Source organism: Miniopterus natalensis, chromosome 12, assembly GCF_054644295.1.
Source record: "Miniopterus natalensis isolate mMinNat1 chromosome 12, mMinNat1.hap1, whole genome shotgun sequence".
Taxonomy (NCBI): domain Eukaryota; kingdom Metazoa; phylum Chordata; class Mammalia; order Chiroptera; family Miniopteridae; genus Miniopterus; species Miniopterus natalensis.
The window spans coordinates 66720132-66739367 of NC_142092.1; the positions used below are offsets into that span (position 1 = coordinate 66720132).

A 19236-nucleotide genomic window follows, 5' to 3' on the forward strand; every position below is an offset into this window, starting at 1 on the left:
CCCCCCCGCCAGCTCCCAGCCACACTTGTGAAGGGAACCAGACGTGGATTCTCTGTCTCCCACCAGGCACTGGGGGTTGAGCAGTTGCTCGGCACTTGCTCTTCTGAAATTTGGCTCCTAGGAATACGGGCGTCTCTGGGAAGTGGCATTACTGGAGCTGTTATCACCCGCTTTTATATTTTCGTTGACATATTAATGTATTTGCAGGGATGTTAATCTCCACACAGATCCCTGGTGGGCACAGATGTGCTATATCATGTCTTAGTTCTTTCTTCTCCCCCGCCCCCCACTTTGTCTCTCCTTCACATGTCGCGCTCCCACTGAACACGCATGCACCCAGCACCCACTGTGTGCCAGGCCCATCCTGAGACCGAGGGGTGCTGCCAGCATGGGCGCTGACCTCATCAGGAAGCTCCTCTTCTAATGGGGGGGCAGAGCTGTGAACAGTGAGTCATGAGCCAGTTAGAATAGGCCATGTTCAGGGCCTGCAAAGCAGGAAAGGCTTCCTGGAGGCAGTGACACCTGAGCGGACCTGAGGGGAGACACAAAGTCTACTGGCAGAGCAGTTTGTGAAAACTCCAGGAGGATGCAAAATTGAGGGGGCCCACAAAGCAGTTTGGTCCAGGAGAGCAGTGTGTGAGAGGGGATTAAGGTTAGGGAGAAGCATTGGACCACCCAGGGCCTCCTGGTCCAGGCTCAGAATTTGGGACCTTGCCCTGAGGTCATTGAGAAGCTTCCTAAGACTCATGGTGGAGTAACATGTCAGCTTTGCATTCTAGAAGAAAGACTAGATGCCTAATAGTGCCGGGGGGGCGGGGTGGACAGGAGTAGGAACGGAAGCAACAGAGAAGAGACACGGAACGCGGCCCGCAGTGAGGGCACTGGACTGTCAGTCCCAGGAGACCCCAGACTGCTTGCAACCCTCAATCCATGGAGTGGGGCTGGAGCCTGGCAGCTGGGAGGCAGGGGTGATGGGACAAATCAAATCTCTCCCTTCCCCGAACTTCAGTTTCCACCCCTGTCCCAAGGGATGCATGGGAGGGCACTGTGGGAACCAGACCCTGTGTCCCAAGGGCCCCCAAACTCGGCGCCAAGCATCATGACTACAGCCATGGTGCTGGCATTTACTGTGGATGCTGAAGCCAGGAACTTCCACCACCCTAAAACCCACCAGAGACTCAGGGCCTCCCCACTAAATGTCACACAGCACTTATTGGATGTGACATTTAGAAAATCACCTCTCGCAGCCTTGCGCATCCCGCTTAAATGCTGTAATGAGGATTACCCAACATCTCGGCATAAATAACACCCCAGCCCGGCCCAACTCGCAAGCCTGGGGCGCCCGGGGGGGACGGAGGGGTCCTGTGCTGAGGGCGATCGGGGCTGAAGTAGAGATGTGAACACAGTGGCCATGCCAGGCGCCACCTGCCCTGCCGCTCAGCCCCTCACCTGGGCCTGTCCATCTGTCTGTCTCCCCACGCAGTACTTCAAGAAGCAGAAGCGCCTCATCCCCGAGAGGACGGTGTGGAAGTACTTTGTGCAGCTGTGCAGCGCCGTGGAGCACATGCACTCCCGCCGGGTGATGCACCGAGGTGTGTACGTGCCCCCCAGCTCCTCAGACTTTCCTGAGGAGGTTGGACCACTTTGTACCCCCAAACAAGTGGCTGTCGAGCATCTTCTGTCCTTAGTCGGGTCAGCGAATGAGCATGTACACGGCCTTGGGCTCCACTACCCACACATACCTCGTGCCCCGTGTCAAGAGCCTCCCCATGGTGGGTGTACCAAAAGCCAGATAGTTACATGGACCCCAGGGAGCAGGGGCCATGCTCAGTACATCATCGTCAGCCCCCAGTACCAGCCTGGGGCCAGCACAGAGCGGGGTGCAGCAAGGACGGGTGGAAGGGCTCCGCAGGGAGACAACCCAGTCCCAGCCAGCTCTGCCTTGGAGGGCAGGGAAGGAGGCATCCTAGAAAAAGGAACTTTTAATATGGGCTTTGAAGTCTTAGTAGGAGTTGGCTGGGCAAAGAAAATGAGACGCCTACAAAGGTATGTTTCCAAAAGTTGACGTCATCCTGAGTTGTGAAGAAGAAGCCTGCTGGGTGCCAGGAAGGGTGCTGGGTGCTTTACACAGGTTACTTCACTGAGTCCTCCATTCATTCATTCATTCTACCTGTGTTTACCAGTGTTGCTGTCTGTGAGGCATTGCCCTAGTCACTGGGGAACAGTGCAAGTTACTGCACGGAGCTTTTCCTTCCCTTGTTACATAAATTCTCCAGTGCCTACCATGTGCTAAATACTATTCTAGGCCCGAGGATATAGCTTTTAAAAAGGAAACAAGAGCACAGAGATCCCTGGCCCTAGACCTCACAGCAGCCCTGTGAAATAGGTAAAATTAGACCCATTTATAGGTGAGGAAACAGGCTAAGTTTCCCAAGGCCCCGTGGTGGGGCAGCGCTGGGGCCTTGCTCTGGGGGAGCAGGACTAAAGGCTGGATCTCCATCACCTGGAATTCCCTGCCCTCCCCCCAACCCCAGGCCCCCTCCTCCCTCTGTCCCTCTGATCCCACACCAGCCCCCTTCTTCCCCTGCAGACATCAAGCCTGCCAATGTGTTCATCACGGCCACGGGCGTTGTGAAGCTCGGTGACCTTGGCCTGGGCCGCTTCTTCAGCTCCGAGACCACCGCCGCCCACTCCCTAGGTAAGGGGGCCTGTCTGTGCCCCAGCAGCCCCCAGTCCCAAGTGCCCATGGGAGAGATGTGAACAATCTCTCCACAGTACCTTTGGTTTACTCACCTCTTCAAAACGGTGACCTGAGGGAATAAACCGAGACTCCAGGGGTCCTGGCTGGGGCTTCCCTATGTCCTCGAGCTGCCTTGCCCCTTCCAGGAAAGGATGACTGAGCCCAGTCTGTGGAGCGGGGAGGCGTAGCCCTGTTGTGGTACCCGGTAGTCATTCCATCTTTTTCATTGCTGCGTAATGTTTCGCCTATGGGGCACCACATTTGGTCCCACTCCTCCTGCTGGGGGACGTTTGAGCTGTGTCCAGTCTTTGTTTTTTAAACTGTAGTTTTGAAGCTGTGGGGGCTGAGTGCTCCCAGGAGGAGGTGGCATTGTGGCTGGACTATGAGGAGTGAATAAGAGCTGGTGGGGGCAGCAAGGAGGGGAACCGGGTGAGCTGGAGAGCAGGGTCCCCAGGACCTTGGGTAGCAAAGAAGGCAGTGGGGCCTTGAATACTGAGCTCAGTGGGTGGGCACCATCCCAGGAGTGTGGGAGTGCAGTGGGCTGGGTGGGGAAAGAGGCCGTGTCCAGTGTGTGTCTCAGGTCACGTGAAGCACTGTTGAGCTCCAGAACCCACATGCTGGCTACGTAACTGAATGCGAAACCTGGAACAACAGAAGATGCAGAATTTTACATTTAACTGGACTAGAGAAGCCAGCAAAGCCTCCCAGGGAAACACGGACACAGGGCCCCTGTGCATTACAACAGGATGTATCAGCATTGAACCAGGGTAGTGTGCAAACGTTTCAGAGGCAGACGGGCGTCCCCCTTCCTGGAGCCAGTTCCAGGCTCTTCGGTGCAGTGTTTGCAGGGGAAGGTGCGCCCAGGACCCCTCCCTGTGTGCTTGTGAACACCTCCCTTCATAACCGCTTCGTCCTCAGCTCCTCTCTGCCCCCCTGCACGGCCCCAGCCAGTGTCTCCTGTCCTCTGACCCTGAGGGCCTGCGGCAGGCCGTGGGCACACACAGCATCTGGTGCTGGTGGAGGTTCTTTCTGGAAGGCACACTTTCCTAATGGAAACTGTCACTGTTCATATAGGTCCCGGTGGCTTAGAGGCTCTCAGGGCACAGCATGCCATCAGGAGAGATGTGCTAACACTCTAGATCAACAGCTCTGAGCTGCTTATAGGGGTGTGAGAGTGTGTGTGTCAGCATGCTTGTGTGTGTGCATGTGTGAGTGTGTGTGCGTGTGTGGGGCGTGTTCTTGCGTGCATGTGGGTGGAGTTGTTGTGAAACTCCGCTCCATCTGACCCTGGAGGATACCTGGCACGTTGTTGGTCTTCTGTTTGTTCAAAAAGGAAAGAACCCACTGTCCCATGCGTTTATGACACTTCATTCAGGCCTCAAATAGCGAATGAGGAATCTGAAATCCAGGGAGCTCGAGTAACTTCAGAGTCCCACAGCGGCAGAGCCAGGCCCCGAGTGCAGGTCTCACATGGCTCAGCCCACGCTTCCTCCACCAGGCTCAGGGGCCTTGGGAGACGATGCTGGGTCCTCTCCTGGAGCTCGGCCACGCACTGGCTCCTGGGGGACACCTTGTCTTTCCCTGACCCCTCAGACCCTTCTCTTGGTGAAAATCAGTGTGTCTATTAGTTTGGGACTGTTTGCCTCTCTGGTTAAGAGCTTCAAAAAGCCCGAAACTCAGGGGAAACCATCAGAGGGAAGAGTTAAAGCCACTCTCTCCTGTCCCCTGTCAGTCAGGTCCCAGCCCTTCTCTGTCCCGCTGGGGAGAAGACTGCGGTGCTCGTCAGAGCCAGTTAAAATCACATCATTAGGAGCGGGCAGAAATACGGGCTCACCGACAGCACGAGTTTATCGACTTGACTGCTGCACTTATTATATTAATGAGCAGGAATTGGAACTTGGGAAAGGCTGCCCCTGGAAGCCTTGTCCTTCCTGACGCCTCCGAGCTACCGACCGGGCGTGGTGGGTGGAAGGAGACCTCCTGGGGTCGAGGTCCCAGAACAGAGGTTGACAGTGCAGAGCCAAAGCCCAGATGCGGGAGAAAGGCCCCCTTCCACAGCGAGAGTCTGCAAGCAGCTGACTGAGTCTTGCACACACATTAGTTGGGGAGAGATTGAAGTCATTGCCATTGGATCATGACTCAGGAAGGATGCAGGAGGTGGGGCTGCTTCTCACCCGCACACGGGTATGAATTATGCATCTCTGCAAACCTACTACGTGGGGCTGCTGTGGTGGCAGCCACGTTGCCCTGGCAACCACCTCTCCTGGGCTGCAGACCCACTGGCAGGGCTCATGCAAATCTCATTTCCCTCTGCCACTCCCTCCCCCAGCCCCCACCCCGCCTCAGTATTTGCTAACACGAGGCTGGCATGAAAGGGCATTAGTCATGCCATGGCCGGGCTGACAGGTGCGGTACCCAGCGGTGGCAGAGCGGCTGCCTCGGTGTCAGGCATAGGAGCCGTAATTAGAGCGAGGAACAGAATGAGCGTCAGACGAATTACCAGGCAGCAGATCATATTTGTCAGGAAGGATTGCATACATAAAAATTAAGTGACAGTACACGCCGGCATAATGAAAGAAAAATGAAAGATTTGCCTATACACAGCTCACAAGCTACAAGCAAGTGTCTCGCTCCGAGCAACGGCAGAAGCTGCAAGACAAATTGTGGGACTGGGAGAGCAGGCCCTGCTTCTCAGTAGCCGTGACAGGGTGGCCTCAGGCTGGGGTCAGGGGTGGAAGTGAGGCTGGCTCATGCCCATGGCCGTGCAGCGCCTCACAACGCCTCTCAGTCCTGTTGGGGGGTGACCCCCCGTCAGGTATAGGGGTCAGGGCCTGCTGGCTTTCCCAGGCCGAGAACCCTTGGCCTGGCCGCCTTCCCTGGACTGGGTACAAAGGACATGAGATTAGGTGACCTTCCGTGCTTTCAGGATGCCCCCAGACTGGTGAGGGGACAGAGTCAGTCCCAGGGTGGCATAGGTGGGGACAGGTGGAACCATATCCTGAAAGGCCCACTGTGTGCAGGCACAGTGCTGAGCTCCGTGTTGAAACCAGGGGCAGGCTGCCTCGGCCCCTCCCAGGGCTGCCCTTTATTTCAGTTTTCTGTAGTCACTGAACTCACCAAAGAGGTGAGTTAACAAAGAAGGCAAGGCTTAAAAGATGTTTGAAAAAACATTTTGCTTTTAAAACAATCATCCCACCAAGGCTTATTATCTCCATTTGACAGATGAGGAAACTGAGGCTCAGGGAAGGCAGTGGATACTGGAGCCCTCAGGGTGCCGGTTCCTCTCCAAGCACAAACCTGCATGCTGGGAAGTGGGCTTGGGTCCTGATGAGTTCTCTGGGTGCCGGGACACCCAGGGCACGGAGCACCCAGCCACTCCGGGAGGAAAAGCCCATCCAACTTCACAGCCGTGGGCCACAGGGAAGTAGGGTGGAGCCTCCTCTCCTTGTTGAATGGCAGCACTCCCACGAGTGTCCCTGTACCTGGCGTTAGGTGGGCCCCATGGGACATTTGCCAAGTGGGCAGACAGTCCTCAGGCCAGTCATCCCTGGGGACCCTGCCAGTGTGGTTCCAGAGCCCTGTGCAGATGCGTCCCTGGCCCTGCTCCCACCTGTCCCAGCAGCGCAGGATGCCTGTGAACAACTGGCCTGGAAAACCTGTTTCAGCAGGTAGAGCCCAGGTTCTGAGTGCTGACACCTGGGCAGGAGGTCATGGGAGGCCACGCCTGCCTGGCCGGTGGTGCCTGCCTCGTCTGCCACATCCCTGGCATTTTTAAGGATACAAACTGTTAGAACAAGACAAGCTGATGCCAGAGCGAGAAGGGGAGGGTCTCAAGGGGACTGCATGTGAAGAACTGATCAGGCCTACCATACAAACTACAGTTCATCTGTTCGTTCACTCATTCACTCAAGAAGGATTTGTGCCAGGCCCAGCTGCTCACGGGAAGGCCCGTGTCCTCTGGAACTTACAGGCTGGGGATGGAAATGCATTCAGTCTTCGCCAGGAACCAAGCCCTGTTCCAATAATTCTGCCCTGGTATCGCCTCATTTAGCACTCCAGGCCCCTGGGGGCGGGAGTCACCGCAGAGCAGGTGACCAGGTCCGGCGAGGTGAGCACCCTTGCGATGCAGATGCGGTGGGCGAAGGTGAGGGTGAGGCGTGCTCATACCTCTTTTTTCCACCTGAGACTCCGAGTCATCTTGGGTGGGACCCCGATACCTGGAAACACAGTGCTGTGCAGAGTCAAAGAATCAAGCCCCCGATCTTCACATCTATTAGAGATACTCAGTATGGGAACTAGAAATAGGCAGATATTTGTGCCAATGCAAACAATCTGAAATTAAGTCAGTGCTGCTACAAGTACAGTGTTTCTCTGACGTTGCTGCTTCTCCTGAGGACTGTATATAGCTTAGCATAGGGTCGGCTGGTAGTTCATTTAAGGAGGACTTGATGATAAGCGGTGACACAGGTGAGCCTGGGGGGAGTGGGGCGCTGGGATCAGGAACAGTCTGGAAAGGCCGCAAATGCCAGGCTGAGGACCTGGCCTTTCTCCTGTCGGGGATGAGGCGGCAGGGCCCCTGCCTTGGTGGGTAGGACGGGTGGGAATGGACAGGACAGGAGGCAACCAAGCAGTCAGTTGTCCAGGCGAATGAGGGCAGCAGGCAGGGGGACAGAGGGGAGGGGACGCCTCAGGATGTGGGGCCTGGTTGGATGTCGGGGGTGGATCACAGAGAGACCAGTGCAGCTCACACTGTCCAACACCAAAGACACTGCTCTCTGAGTTCCAGAACTTTCTTGGTTCTTGCCCTGCTCTCCGCTACTCTCTCCCTCCCAGGGTCTGTGGGCAGCCCTGCCTTCCCAGAGCCCTTCCCCATCTTCCACGCGGGAAACCAGGGCTCTGAGGGTTGGGGGAGGGACCCAGGGACCGTGAGCTGGACCTCTCCGTTTCACCGATAAGGAAACCAGCCTAAGAGGGAGGCCCAGTTCTCTGCCGAGTGGCTGGAGCAGGTCGGGCCTGCTGGCGGGTGCAGCTCCCAGTGTGCCCTCCCCCCAGCCCGCACTGTCGGGCCCACAGGGGGACCCAGTCTCGCCTGGCCGATGGACGCCGGCGACCCTACATTTCTCCAGCCATTTTCAACTCCACCGTGTGGGAAAGAAGCCCAGCCCACAGACACCAGCCTCTCCTTCATGTGGAATCTTTGCCTTTTTCATAGCTAATGAGCCTGTTTCAAACACTGCGAGCATTTCAAACCATGGCCAAGTTTGTTTTGACAGGAGTGGCGCATCTCGGGGAAGCGGGGCCCCTTTAATCAGCCTCTGCTTTGAGGTCCCCAGTTCTCCTCTGATATCTGCGGGGTTTGAAATCTGGGCATTCTAGGTACAGACACGGGAAGGTCAGGGTTTCTTAGGCTCCTCTTTCATATGCAGAGCTTGGGCCCCCTCTGTGAGTGAGGAGAGAGGGTGGGGGCACACTGGTCTGACGGGGATATTGCTGGAAGGGGATTTGAGACACAGGCTGTTGGCTCCATGTCTGAGCATCCCTGTGGGGCTGTGCTGCTGATCTGCCAAGTGCCCGCGGAGCACCCCCTGGGCGGGATGAGGGCAGGCCCACGCGGCCTTCAGACACCTCCTCGTGCCAGCCTCTCCCACTTTCCCCAGCATCACCGCTCCCCTGGGGTTTGGGGACACATCCTCCAGGGCCCACTGAAAGCTTGGAACCTCTTTGAAGTCTCTCATCTTATCTTGAAAACTCACGCATGTTTTGCATTATGCTTCAGAATGTTTGAGGACTTGTCAGTATAAAATCCGGTTTCACAGACTTATTCCCAGGGAACACCGGCAAAACAGGAGGGGCTGTGTTCACCCCCTGCAGCTTTGTGCACCCCTGGAGCAAGTTGAGGACCCCTCCGATGAAGCAGAGCACCCCAACTTTAAGACTCACAGACCAAGGTGGAGCATGCCCCTACTCTCCCCCCCAGGGTCAGAGGACTGGAGAATCTGCCCCGAGGTGTGGGGACCTGGTGTCCAGCGGGGACAGCCCAAACTTCTCTCAGTTAACACTTCATAAATTCATTTGGTCCACAGATGTTCTGAGCATCTGAAGGGCTGGCGGGTGGTTGAAATTTTGCACAGCTCCTCCCGAGCTGTAACGTGCACCAGCATCTCCAGGGAGCTTGTGTGAGATGCCGGTGTTCATGTTCCAGCCCTGGAAGTTCTTATCCTGTGGTGCTGGCGTGGGGCTGGAACCAGAGTTGTAATGAGCTCCTCCAGGGGATTTGGCTGCAGCCACTGATCAACCCAGCCTTTCCTTGATCAACTGGCTCCTTCCAGACACTTCCTTGGACAGGCAACTCACTACCTCCCAATGGGCCCAGCACAACATCAGAGCTCAGTTAACATTGGGTAGAGATGGATGGATGGACAATTACGGATGGATGGACAGATGGGCTGTTGAATGGATGGATAGATGAGCAGATGGATGATGGATGGACAGACTGATGGATGTCTGGATCAATGGCAACTGCAGCACTGGCATCTTAGAAGAAAGTCCAAATTACATCTGAGTGTTTGCCTTCATGCCTTAAACCAGTGGAAAACGGGGTAAAAGCAGAAAGAGCAGTGAGGAGGTGGACGGGTGGCAAGTAGGCAGAAGGGGTGGTGTGTTCCCTTTCCTTTCTCTCCCGCGGCCCCAAGGCTTTTACCACAAGTAGAGCTGAGGCAGGGATCAGAGCCTCGGCAGAGGGAGAAAGTGGTGACAAGACACAGACAGACCCATCGTCCTCACTGAGTAGCCAACTCTCGCTGGCCAGGGGAAGGGCAGTTGAACTGGACGTGAAGGAACTCGCCAGGAGGCGAAGGGAACAGCATGTGCAAAGGCACAGAGATGAGTTGAAGAGCAAGCTGGGGTTGGGGTTGGGGGAGGGCAGGTGTTGGGGACTTGAGCAGGGGCCAGGTACTCAAAGCCTTTACTTTCAGATGGGCCTGGCCACTGTGCCGGTCCTTTAGATCTGCCCAGGCAGATCTAACATGAGCAGAGGGAAGACAGTGTGGCAGGAGGCGGCAGGGCTGGCCCGCACTCCTAGCCCGGAGGGGGCTTGGCCGTGGGTCTTCGGGGTGCAGTGCAGCCAGACGGGGCACTGCTGTCTCTCCTTGCGGACAGGGCCTCCGATCCTCTTTTCCCCCGCTGTCCCTGCTGTCTGTGTGTATCCTGTCAGCCCCACGTGGCCTTTCAGTGTGGAGACGGTTCTCACCTCCTAGGCATGTCCATCAACAGCACCCTGAGCGCTGGAATCACTTACAGTTTGGGCTGAGGTTCCCGCTGTTAACTGAGAACTGTTTGGATGTCACCCCGCGATTTGGTTATGACAAGTCATCCATTTCACACTTGCCTGTTCATTGTCTTCTTGCTCCCTCATGACCAAAATATACAAGACGCTGCCACCGGAAGCTGTAGTTTGCTTCTAGAATCCCACAGGTACTCGCACGTTGACTGACAGCTCTTTCTGCTGAATGGCAATTAGCCCCTGACTTTAGCCCTAAAATATACGTAGGATTACGCGGTTCTCAAACCCTGTGCGTCAGCGGTGGCTGCTGTCCTTGTTGCGGGATTATTGCCATCAGAAGTGCTGGGTGCTCTGATAGAGTAGAAGTCAGGGCTCCCTCGTGGGCAGCCATCGGTTAAGGAAACAGTGCACTGGGCTGTAAGAAACAAGTGTGAGCACTGACATGCGCTGTCTGATAATGTGAAATGGATTCATTGACTCAGTGAGTAGACGCTTACTAGGTGCCCATTGTGACCTGTGACCTGGCCCCGGGCAGGGCGCAGGGAACACCTCCGTAAACAAGGTCACACCCCCGGGGAAACCTGAACCTGGGCTTCCAACACCTCACAGCCTCTACACGTCCATGCGACAGATGCTCTCATACATCTCCAGTGAGGTGAGAAAAACAAAATAAAGCTTTCAAACAGCTAAACATTTTCCATGGTAAAAAACGCTCCCTGATTTTGAGATGAGTTTTCTAGAGTGAAAGTGTCTTTTCTTTTTAAAATAATGGTGACACTGAATGGTAGTTGGGGTTTTGCATTTTTTCAGCACCTTTACTTGGCAAAACTTAATTGCCCTGAAACATGTCTGGCCCATGAAACCCTGAAGCCGTGATGGACCCCTGTTTCGGGGGCCTGTGCTTTCCAAGTCCAGCTCAGGGACAGGCCTGTCCTCCCAGAGTCCCGTGCATTTCCGTGGTGCCAGACGTCTCTTCTTCCCAGAATGGTCAGCCACATCTCAGGCTCAGCTAGCCTCCGCCTTGCTGGACTTCAGCTTCCTACACAGACTCTGGCCAGTCCTTCTGTAAAATGAGGATGCCTCCTCATGGCACTGTTAGAAACAGAAATGAGCTAACACATGACATGCTTGGTCAATGTTAACAGTGGTGGTTGGTCAGTTGCTACCCAGAGCTTGGCTGCTGCATCCCACTTCCCCGGGCAGTTGGCAGAAACACCAATCCCAGATGCCCAGTCCCCAGATTGATTCTCAGGTCTGGGTAGGTTCCTGTCCCCAGGGGCTTTTAGTACCCTGCTAGCACAGGAACCTTCGATCTGGCCCAGCCCTCTCATTTGAAAGAGGGGACAGGAGGAGAGGGAAAGGAGCTGCCCAGGGTCCCTGTGAGACTGAGCCTGGGTCTCTCGCCAGCCCCATGCCCTTCCCTCCCTTGTGCTCGCGTGCCCTGCCCCTGCACAGAGAATAAGCACCCACTCCCTTGCTGTGTTTCAGTGGGGACGCCATACTACATGTCACCAGAGAGGATCCATGAGAACGGCTACAACTTCAAGTCCGACATCTGGTCTCTGGGCTGTTTGCTGTATGAGGTGAGCTCAGGGCACTTGGTAGGGTTTTCATGGTGGGCATCCAGCCAGGCTGGGGGCACCCCACCAGCTCAGTGTGGGAACCCAGGGATGGGCGATATCCGCCTGTGGCATCTGGGTCCATTCCCAGATCTGGTGCCATCCTGGAAGGAGGGACAGGACATTTCTGAGTCTCAGTAAGCTCAGACGTGAGACACCGTGAGCAAATAGATGCCCCACCCATTTTAGCCAGCCACCCTTGGGCCTCAGATGACTGGGGCTCAGGGGAGCACAAGCCATTTTCAGCCACGAAGCTCTTCCAGAGGGAGGGAGGGAGACCTGAGCCTCTAGTATCTCTAGCTGGTGTCCACACTACCCAGGCCCTGGACCACCTCATGCTGAAATTCTCTCCAGCTGCCCCTCCAAGTCCAGTTACTTCTTCTGGTGAACACTGTGGGCACGGGGGCTGCCGAGGCCAGTGACAAAGCCAAGCCCAGGTCACGTGCTGACCTGGCTGTCCCTGGGCTCAGTGCTCCACCATCAACAATCCTGCCCACCCACCCATGCCCCAGCCAGGGTCTGAACAGGGGATTCCAACCACCTCTAAGTGGGCATCATCTGCCCGGTGTCATCCTGAGGGGGAGGGGCTGCTGCCCTGTGTCTCCCAGGACCAAGCAAATGCCCTTTGCTTAGCAGGCGGCCAGGGGGTGCTGTTTTGAATTAGTGTGCGCGCCTGTGCATGTGTGCGTGTGTGTGTGTGCAGCTCAGATAAGCATGTTAATTTGGGTGAGAGATGCAGCATCCTGATGTGGACCTAGACTTTGGCCAGCAGGAAGCCCAAGTGCAGCTCGGCTCCCGTCCCCATGGACTCAGCCCTGTCCTCCTGCCCATGTGGTTATTGTCCCTGGTCCAGATGGTGTGTCCTTATTTTCCATTCCGCATTTGGGATTTCCGTAAGCTGCACCCTGCCTCTGTGAACCGTGAGGGTCTTCAAACATAAACCAACAGGCACACAGGCTGACTAGTGTGGGACAAGTGCCCATGTCCCCGGGGCCGGTGGGGAGGAGGCAGCGGGCCCCCTGTGCCTGTACCACGCCTTCCACGCGAGATCCGGCCTGCTCCCTGCCCGAGCCTGCGTCTCAGCTCCTAGCGGCAGATGCGTCTGAGCCGGTCCGCAGTGCTCGCCTCCCGGCCTCTGGGCCAGGCAGCCCTCCGGGTCCTTGTCTTGGGCACCTGAACGCATGTCTAACGAGGCAGCTTCCATGTTAGTGGCTCCCGCGCAGAAGCTCTGGTTCGCCGGGGTGATTTATTTGTTGGCAGTGTGTGGGACCACGCGGCTTGCAGCCTGGGAGGGACATATCGGCAGTGGGAAATCGATGAAATCAATCAGTGGGTCCTGTGGGCACTGACATCCTCAGGGACAGCAGGGCTGATCTCAACCTAATGGCCCTGGGCCTCCCACAGAAGGGGACTTTCATGGCTGATGTGGCCGGGCATGGCCAGCCCCTCCAGGGGTAACAGTTGGCGAGGGGCTCTGCCCTGGGCTCCCACCCCTCTCCCCTCTCCCCTCTCCCCTCTCCCCTAGCCCTGCCGGGAAGTGGAGGCGAATGTTTTCCCAGCAGACAAGAGAGGGAGACGCATCTGAGCCTGGGGTTTGGTAATTGGAAGGAAACATCCCACAGACACGACTGAAGCTCCCGCCACACAGCCTTTGGTGTGTTCCTGGGGTACCAGCCTGAAGAGCTGTGACAGAGGCTCCCCCACCCACTCCAGACCACATCTAAGGATTTGGTGTGGCCCCCAAAGAGCACACTTGGGCACAGAGCCAGGGAAGACCTGTCCCTGATAGGGATAGGCCTGCCCTTCCCTGAGCCCCAGTGGGGACAGGAAGAAACAAAGCCCTTGGTTTTCTGTGGCTTCCGTAACCACTCACAACAAAGTTGATGGCTTCACGCAACATAAAATTATTCTCTTACCGTTCTGGAGGCCAGAGGTCCAAAGTCAGTTTCACTGGATTAAAGACAAGCGTCATCAGGGCTGGTTCCTTCTGCCGCCTACGTTCCTGGGCTCGTGACCCCATCACTCCCTCGGCACACCTCCTCCTCTTCTGTAGGCAAATCTCTCTGCCTTTCTCTTATAAGGACACTTACGGTTACATTTAGGGCCCACCTGGATCACCTGGAAGTCTTAATTTAATCACACCCGCCAAATCCCTTTTGCCATGTAAGGTAACACATTCACAAGCTCCAAGGATTGGGACAAGGACCTCTTTAGGGGCCATTGTTCAGCCCACCACACCCCATTTTACCTGGGCAACGGGATGTTCACCGAGGACCTCCTGAGGTCACCTAAGATGCTGATGTTGACCATGGCTAGTGCAGTGAGGAGCCACCCACCACAAGGCACTACACCTGGCCCGTGCCCTCAGGGGTGTGTGCCAGGTGGGATCTGTCTTGAAGAGGTCAGCATAGGAGATGCCACACAGCTCAGCAGCTGGAGTGACACTGCCCTGGACACCGGAATGAATCACAAGAATTGCAGCAGCCCGGTCCCAGCCTCGCTCTGAGGGAGGAAACTGAGGCTCAGAGAGGTGGAGAGCCTTCCTGGTGTCACACAGCAAGGAAGCAGCCAAGTGGGGCCCTGGACCCCAGGCTGCCTGTTAAAGCTTGTTCTGTAGACAGGAGCCTGGCCTGTTCCTTCTCCCCAGCCAGCGGGGTAGGCATGGCCTTGGTGGAGAAGGAGACACGGAGTCTCTGCCCAGAGCCCCTGGGAGGGCAAAGCCAGGTTGTGAGGAGGCCCAAGTGACTTCAGCGGCCCCTCCTCTGCCCCGGGAGCTCCCAGCAGAGATGCCCGAGTTCCGCCGGCTGTGTTGGAAGGCCTGATGCTTTATTTTCATTACCCAGCACGCCCCATGGAGGCGCCCAGCAGGCTGCCCGGCTCTGCAGAATTTATTTATCTACATGGGAGCTGAAGGAATTGGCTCATTCAGTGCCAGCTCCAGGATCCTCAGCTAGGGGGACCTCACAGCTGCCCCCAGGAGCCTGTGTGGGACTGCAGCCTGGCTAGAAAGCAGGCCAGGAAAAGACCAGGAATCAATTGCACTTGCTGGGAATCCTGCTCTGGAATTCTGGCCTGAGCCAGAGAATGGTCTGGATGCCCTCACCTCATGGGGGAGCAGGGCTGCAGACTGCTTGGTGATGGGCCTCTGGGTTCAGACTCTGGGACGTGCTGGGCAGATGCTGGGTGACGAGAGGGGTGTCTGAGTCCCTGACAGGGTGGGAGTCACAGACAATCGCTGTCCTCTCTGCAGTCAGATTCCCCTTGTCCGTCTGACATCTCTGATCACACACCAGTTCCTCTGAGTACTCCCCCCCAGTGGGTGCCAGTGCCTGCACTCTCCCATCTCCCTGGCTGTGTGTCCCAGTAATGCCAGGCAGAGAAAGTTCTGCATTTGAGAAACAGCCCTGGGAGCCATGGCTTTGGCAGTGCTAACGAGGTAACCAGCATCAGCCCCAAAGAGCAATTCCTCTTCTCAATCAGAGGAAGGGCGTCACCGGTACAGGGAGATCTCGCCATCCACAGTCATCCGTCTGATTCCAGCATCCCACGCAGCCCCAGAGGTTCCTTCACAGCCCAGTGCCCTAATCTGGGTGGATGGCCCGTGGCCGGCAGCTGGAGGAGGTTCGCTGCTCCCGCCAGAATCTGCATTTGGGATGGAGAAGCCACTGCTCACAGGAGCTCTCTTGGCCTCTGCTGGCATGGCCCACTGCTGACCCTGTTCAAGCTTTTCCGAATAGTATAGGGAAGGTGCCAGGAAGGAGGGAGAAACCATCTGAAGGGAATGGCAGGCAGGTATAGGGCTTGCCCCTCGCCAATTTCTGGGCCCCTTTTGGAATCGCAAACAGCAAGGCTTTTGCAAATCAGATCAGACTGGCTTACGGAAAGCGTCACCAAGTTCCTCTCCCAGGTCGGACACATTAAAAACCAGGGCCTGTGTTATGGGGCCAGCATTTAAATGTCCTTTCTACCCTGAACAGAAACTCTTTGCAGGAAAATCCATCTTAATCCCCCCACCATGACTCCGAAGGCACCCAGATCATCCTGAGTGACCCCCTGGAGCCTCAGCTGCTCTCCGCTGTGGCAACAGATGTTCTTTTGAAACTGCTCAATTAACCCTTTGCACCCAAGGTTCTCATATTAATGATTGGAAACGCATCACCCATGCGATGCCATTTTGTACGCTTAGTGGTGATGCTGGTTCCCGGTCAGGCTGGCGGAGCCATAGGAGCAGGGCCTCTACACACTCAACCTTCCCTGCCAAGTGCCAGGGCCACGCACTTTATGCAGCCTTCTCTCAGTTTATGCAGGTTCCCAGCCCTCTCGGGGGGGCCCAAACCCCTGGTCCTGGTGGGTAGAGAGGTGAGGCTGGCCCCAGACACCCACCTGGAAGCACACAGCCTGGCCCAGGCACCTGAGCTCACAGCTACTGCCCAGGCACGCTCCTGGACCCGGGTCAGAGGAAGCCCCCAAATCTCCAGGCTACACTGCAGCCTCCCCAATGGCCATTTGGAAACCCAAGGATGCTGCCTGGGCTCTGAAGCCCCCTGGGCCCTTTTGGAGGCAGGCCCTGCTCTTGGGAAAATAAGCCAATGGGTACCCACAAAGCCAGCCCCCTGCCGTGAGATAAGGAGCACTGGGCCACCCTCCAGGCCCGAGGACAGGGAAGGTTCCTCCGTATCCCAGGGCCCCGTCAGCACCGGAGCCCAGGAGCCCTCGGCCGGGATCCGTACAGAGCGGCCTTGGCAACCTGGCTCCTCCAAGAGAACCAGGGCCAAACGGACAGACAGGCACAATTACCCGACTGCACTTCATTAGCAGGAGGCGTCGGGCCGCCTTTTGGCGGCAGGCAACAGTGAGTGGAGTGACACGAAGCACTTGAATCCCATTATGGATTAATCAGCAGATGGGCCTCGGGCTCCGTGCGGGGCCACCGTGGGCTGCCTCGTGGAGCCTGCCCCATGGCTCCCGCCTGCCCCCTTTGAAGACATCCCCCAACAGTGCTCTGAATGGTGGGGTGAGGAGTCTGGGTGCCCTCCAGACGGGGAGGCCTGGTAGTTCCCTGACTGGGTGAGAACCCCGCCGGGGCTACCACAGTTCTTCCACTTCCCAGTGCCCCAGGAGCCGGCCTGCCTTCAGGGCGCAGCCTGGGCCACAGCCTCATCAGAGCCCTGACGGCTCAGCGTGGGTGCCTCCTCCTGGGCCCCCCAAACCTCACAGCCCTGCAGGTGGAGCCTCTTCCTGTTTGGGGCAAAGGTCAGGCACAGCCAGCACACACCAAGAGAGGGCAGAGCGGGGACTAGGAGAGTGGCCGCTGGCTGCAGAGCTGGAGCTTCAGGGAAGCACAGGGCTCCAGGGTCGCAGCCGCCCCACCTTCCTCCTCCTGCCTGCCCTCCCTGATGCCTGGGCATCCCACTTCCAAGACAGCAGTAGCCAGGCCTTCGGGCAGTAGCTCTGTCGTGGGCTGGTAAAAACAACCAAAATTAAAGCCAAAAATGAAATGCCTCCCCCTCCCCCCCAAAATGTTTGTCCTTAGGTAATTCCCTAAATTTATTACTTAAATAGACATCCTCCCACAGGCGTTTTTGGAATCGCTTCTTAGAAATATAGGACGATGCCCCGAGGGGACCTGTGGGCCCAGGCATCAATCCCAGGGAGCAGAGCCCCTGTTCCACCACCTGCTATGTGCCGCGACCACCATCTGCCCTCAGGGGCGAGGCATGAGGTGGGCGTGGGCCTGCACGTGGCTGGCCCCCAGTATTCACGTGGCCCCCTGCACGTGGCTGGCCCACAGCACTCATGTGGCTGGCCCTAGTATTCATGTGGCCCCAGCACGTGGCTGGCCCCCAGTATTCACGTGGCCCCCTGCACGTGGCTGGCCCCCAGTATTCACGTGGCCCCCTGCATGTGGCTGGTCCCCTGATTGCCTTTAAAGTTTTGTCACTGAAACCCTTGTCTCATTTAATTTGTTTGTGTAACAAGGACCATGTTAAAACGGCCACTTATGTCAAATCCCAGCTACCTCAGGCTTTTGGGGATGTCCTGCTGGACAGTCGTTGCAGTGGGGACCAGAAAAGGACCACACCCCAAACTGGACCTCAAGGCTGAAAATTCCTCTCTCCTACCCCCTCCCCCTGCAGATGGCTGCTCTCCAGAGCCCCTTCTATGGAGACAAAATGAACCTTTTCTCCCTCTGCCAGAAGATTGAGCAGTGTGACTACCCGCCTCTCCCTGGGGAACATTACTCTGAGAAGGTGAGTCGGCTGCCGCCAGGGCCAGACCTGGCGAGCCCCAGACAGCTTGTGGGGAGGGGGCTTGAGCTTGGGTTCAATTGACAGGGTGGGGGAGGGAAGATTTCTGGGAAGGTGACTCGGAGGGAAAAGTCAATTATTGTTACTGAAGAGCTTTTACACCAGTGTGGGCCCAAAAGCAGGTTGGTGGCCCACCCACTGGTACAGAACCCAGGAGCCAACGAGGAGGTAGTCGGCACACCTCTGGGTATGCGGCCCCCAACCTGGGGCCCGAGTGTGAGGCTCACTGCCACATGTCCCGGTCCCGGGTTCCAGAGAAAAGCTCCGCCTAGTGTCAGACACAGGAACAAGACGTGAGGCTGGAGGGGGCAGGGCCTTGGCCCCCACCACCACCGTTGGCTGCCACTCCGCTCCAGTGATAGGAAACCGCGGCAAACGCACTGGTGTCCTTGCTGTCGCAGACCTAAGTGACACCTTGGGTGGTTTTCTAATCCTCACTTGATATTTTTTCCATTGCTTTTTTTCAGAGAGAGAGAGAACATTATTGATGTGAGAGACACACATTGATTGGTTGCCTCCTGCACAACCTGGGGATCAAGCCTGCAAAAAAGATAGGTGCCCTTGATCAGGAATCAAACCCAGGACCCTTCAGTCCATAAGGCAACGTTCTAACCACTGAGCAATACTCGCTAGGACACACCTTGGATTTTTATTTTCAACATTTCCACTGGGTACAGGGGCTCTGGACACGGACTCTAACAGGTCTGCACTGGGCTGTGTCAGGTACCGTGTGTTAGCTTCACCTTCCCCAGTTCCGTGACCTTAAAAACAGGGCTAATATTTGCCTTCATGAGTAAAATGCGAGGGTGAAATGACAGGTTTACAGCCCAGCACAGCTGAGAGTATCGACAGATGCACATAGGTTTACGTGTTCCCTTCACTGTTCTTGGGCATGACACTGAACTACTCTCACTTTTCTCATCTGTAAAATGGGGATACTCCTAGGACCTACCTCACAGGGTCAGTGCATGTGATGTGCTCAGTCTAGTGCCAGGCTGACATTGACCCCATCATCAAAAGGAGCCTTTGGACGTAGCACAGGGCCTGGCTCAGAGTAAATGCTCAGTAAGCGTCAACTACTTTATTGTCATTTCTGTTCAAGGTTAATGCTAGTAGATGTTATTGTTATTTCTGTCCAAGGTCAACCTAGTGCCTGTGAAGGGGAGTCAGACCTCCCTGGGCCTGCCCTGCCCTGGGCCTCATGACAATGACATCTCACATTTATGACCCACTGTGTTGGATCCTCCCCATCCCATTTTACCAATGAGGAAACTACACAGCCCGATT

At 56.4% G+C, this 19236-nt stretch overlaps 1 protein-coding gene across 1 annotated transcript in view; it reads left to right on the forward strand.

Annotated features, from left to right (window-relative positions):
- The window catches only part of NEK6 (NIMA related kinase 6), a 33982-nt gene that overhangs the window by 12228 nt on the left and 2518 nt on the right, over nt 1-19236 (forward strand). Inside the window, exons 5-8 of the mRNA XM_016210956.2 lie at nt 1484-1592; nt 2591-2698; nt 11511-11605; nt 17779-17892. Of these exons, the coding sequence (XP_016066442.1) occupies nt 1484-1592; nt 2591-2698; nt 11511-11605; nt 17779-17892 (426 nt within the window). The remainder of the gene's footprint in view (nt 1-1483; nt 1593-2590; nt 2699-11510; nt 11606-17778; nt 17893-19236) is intronic.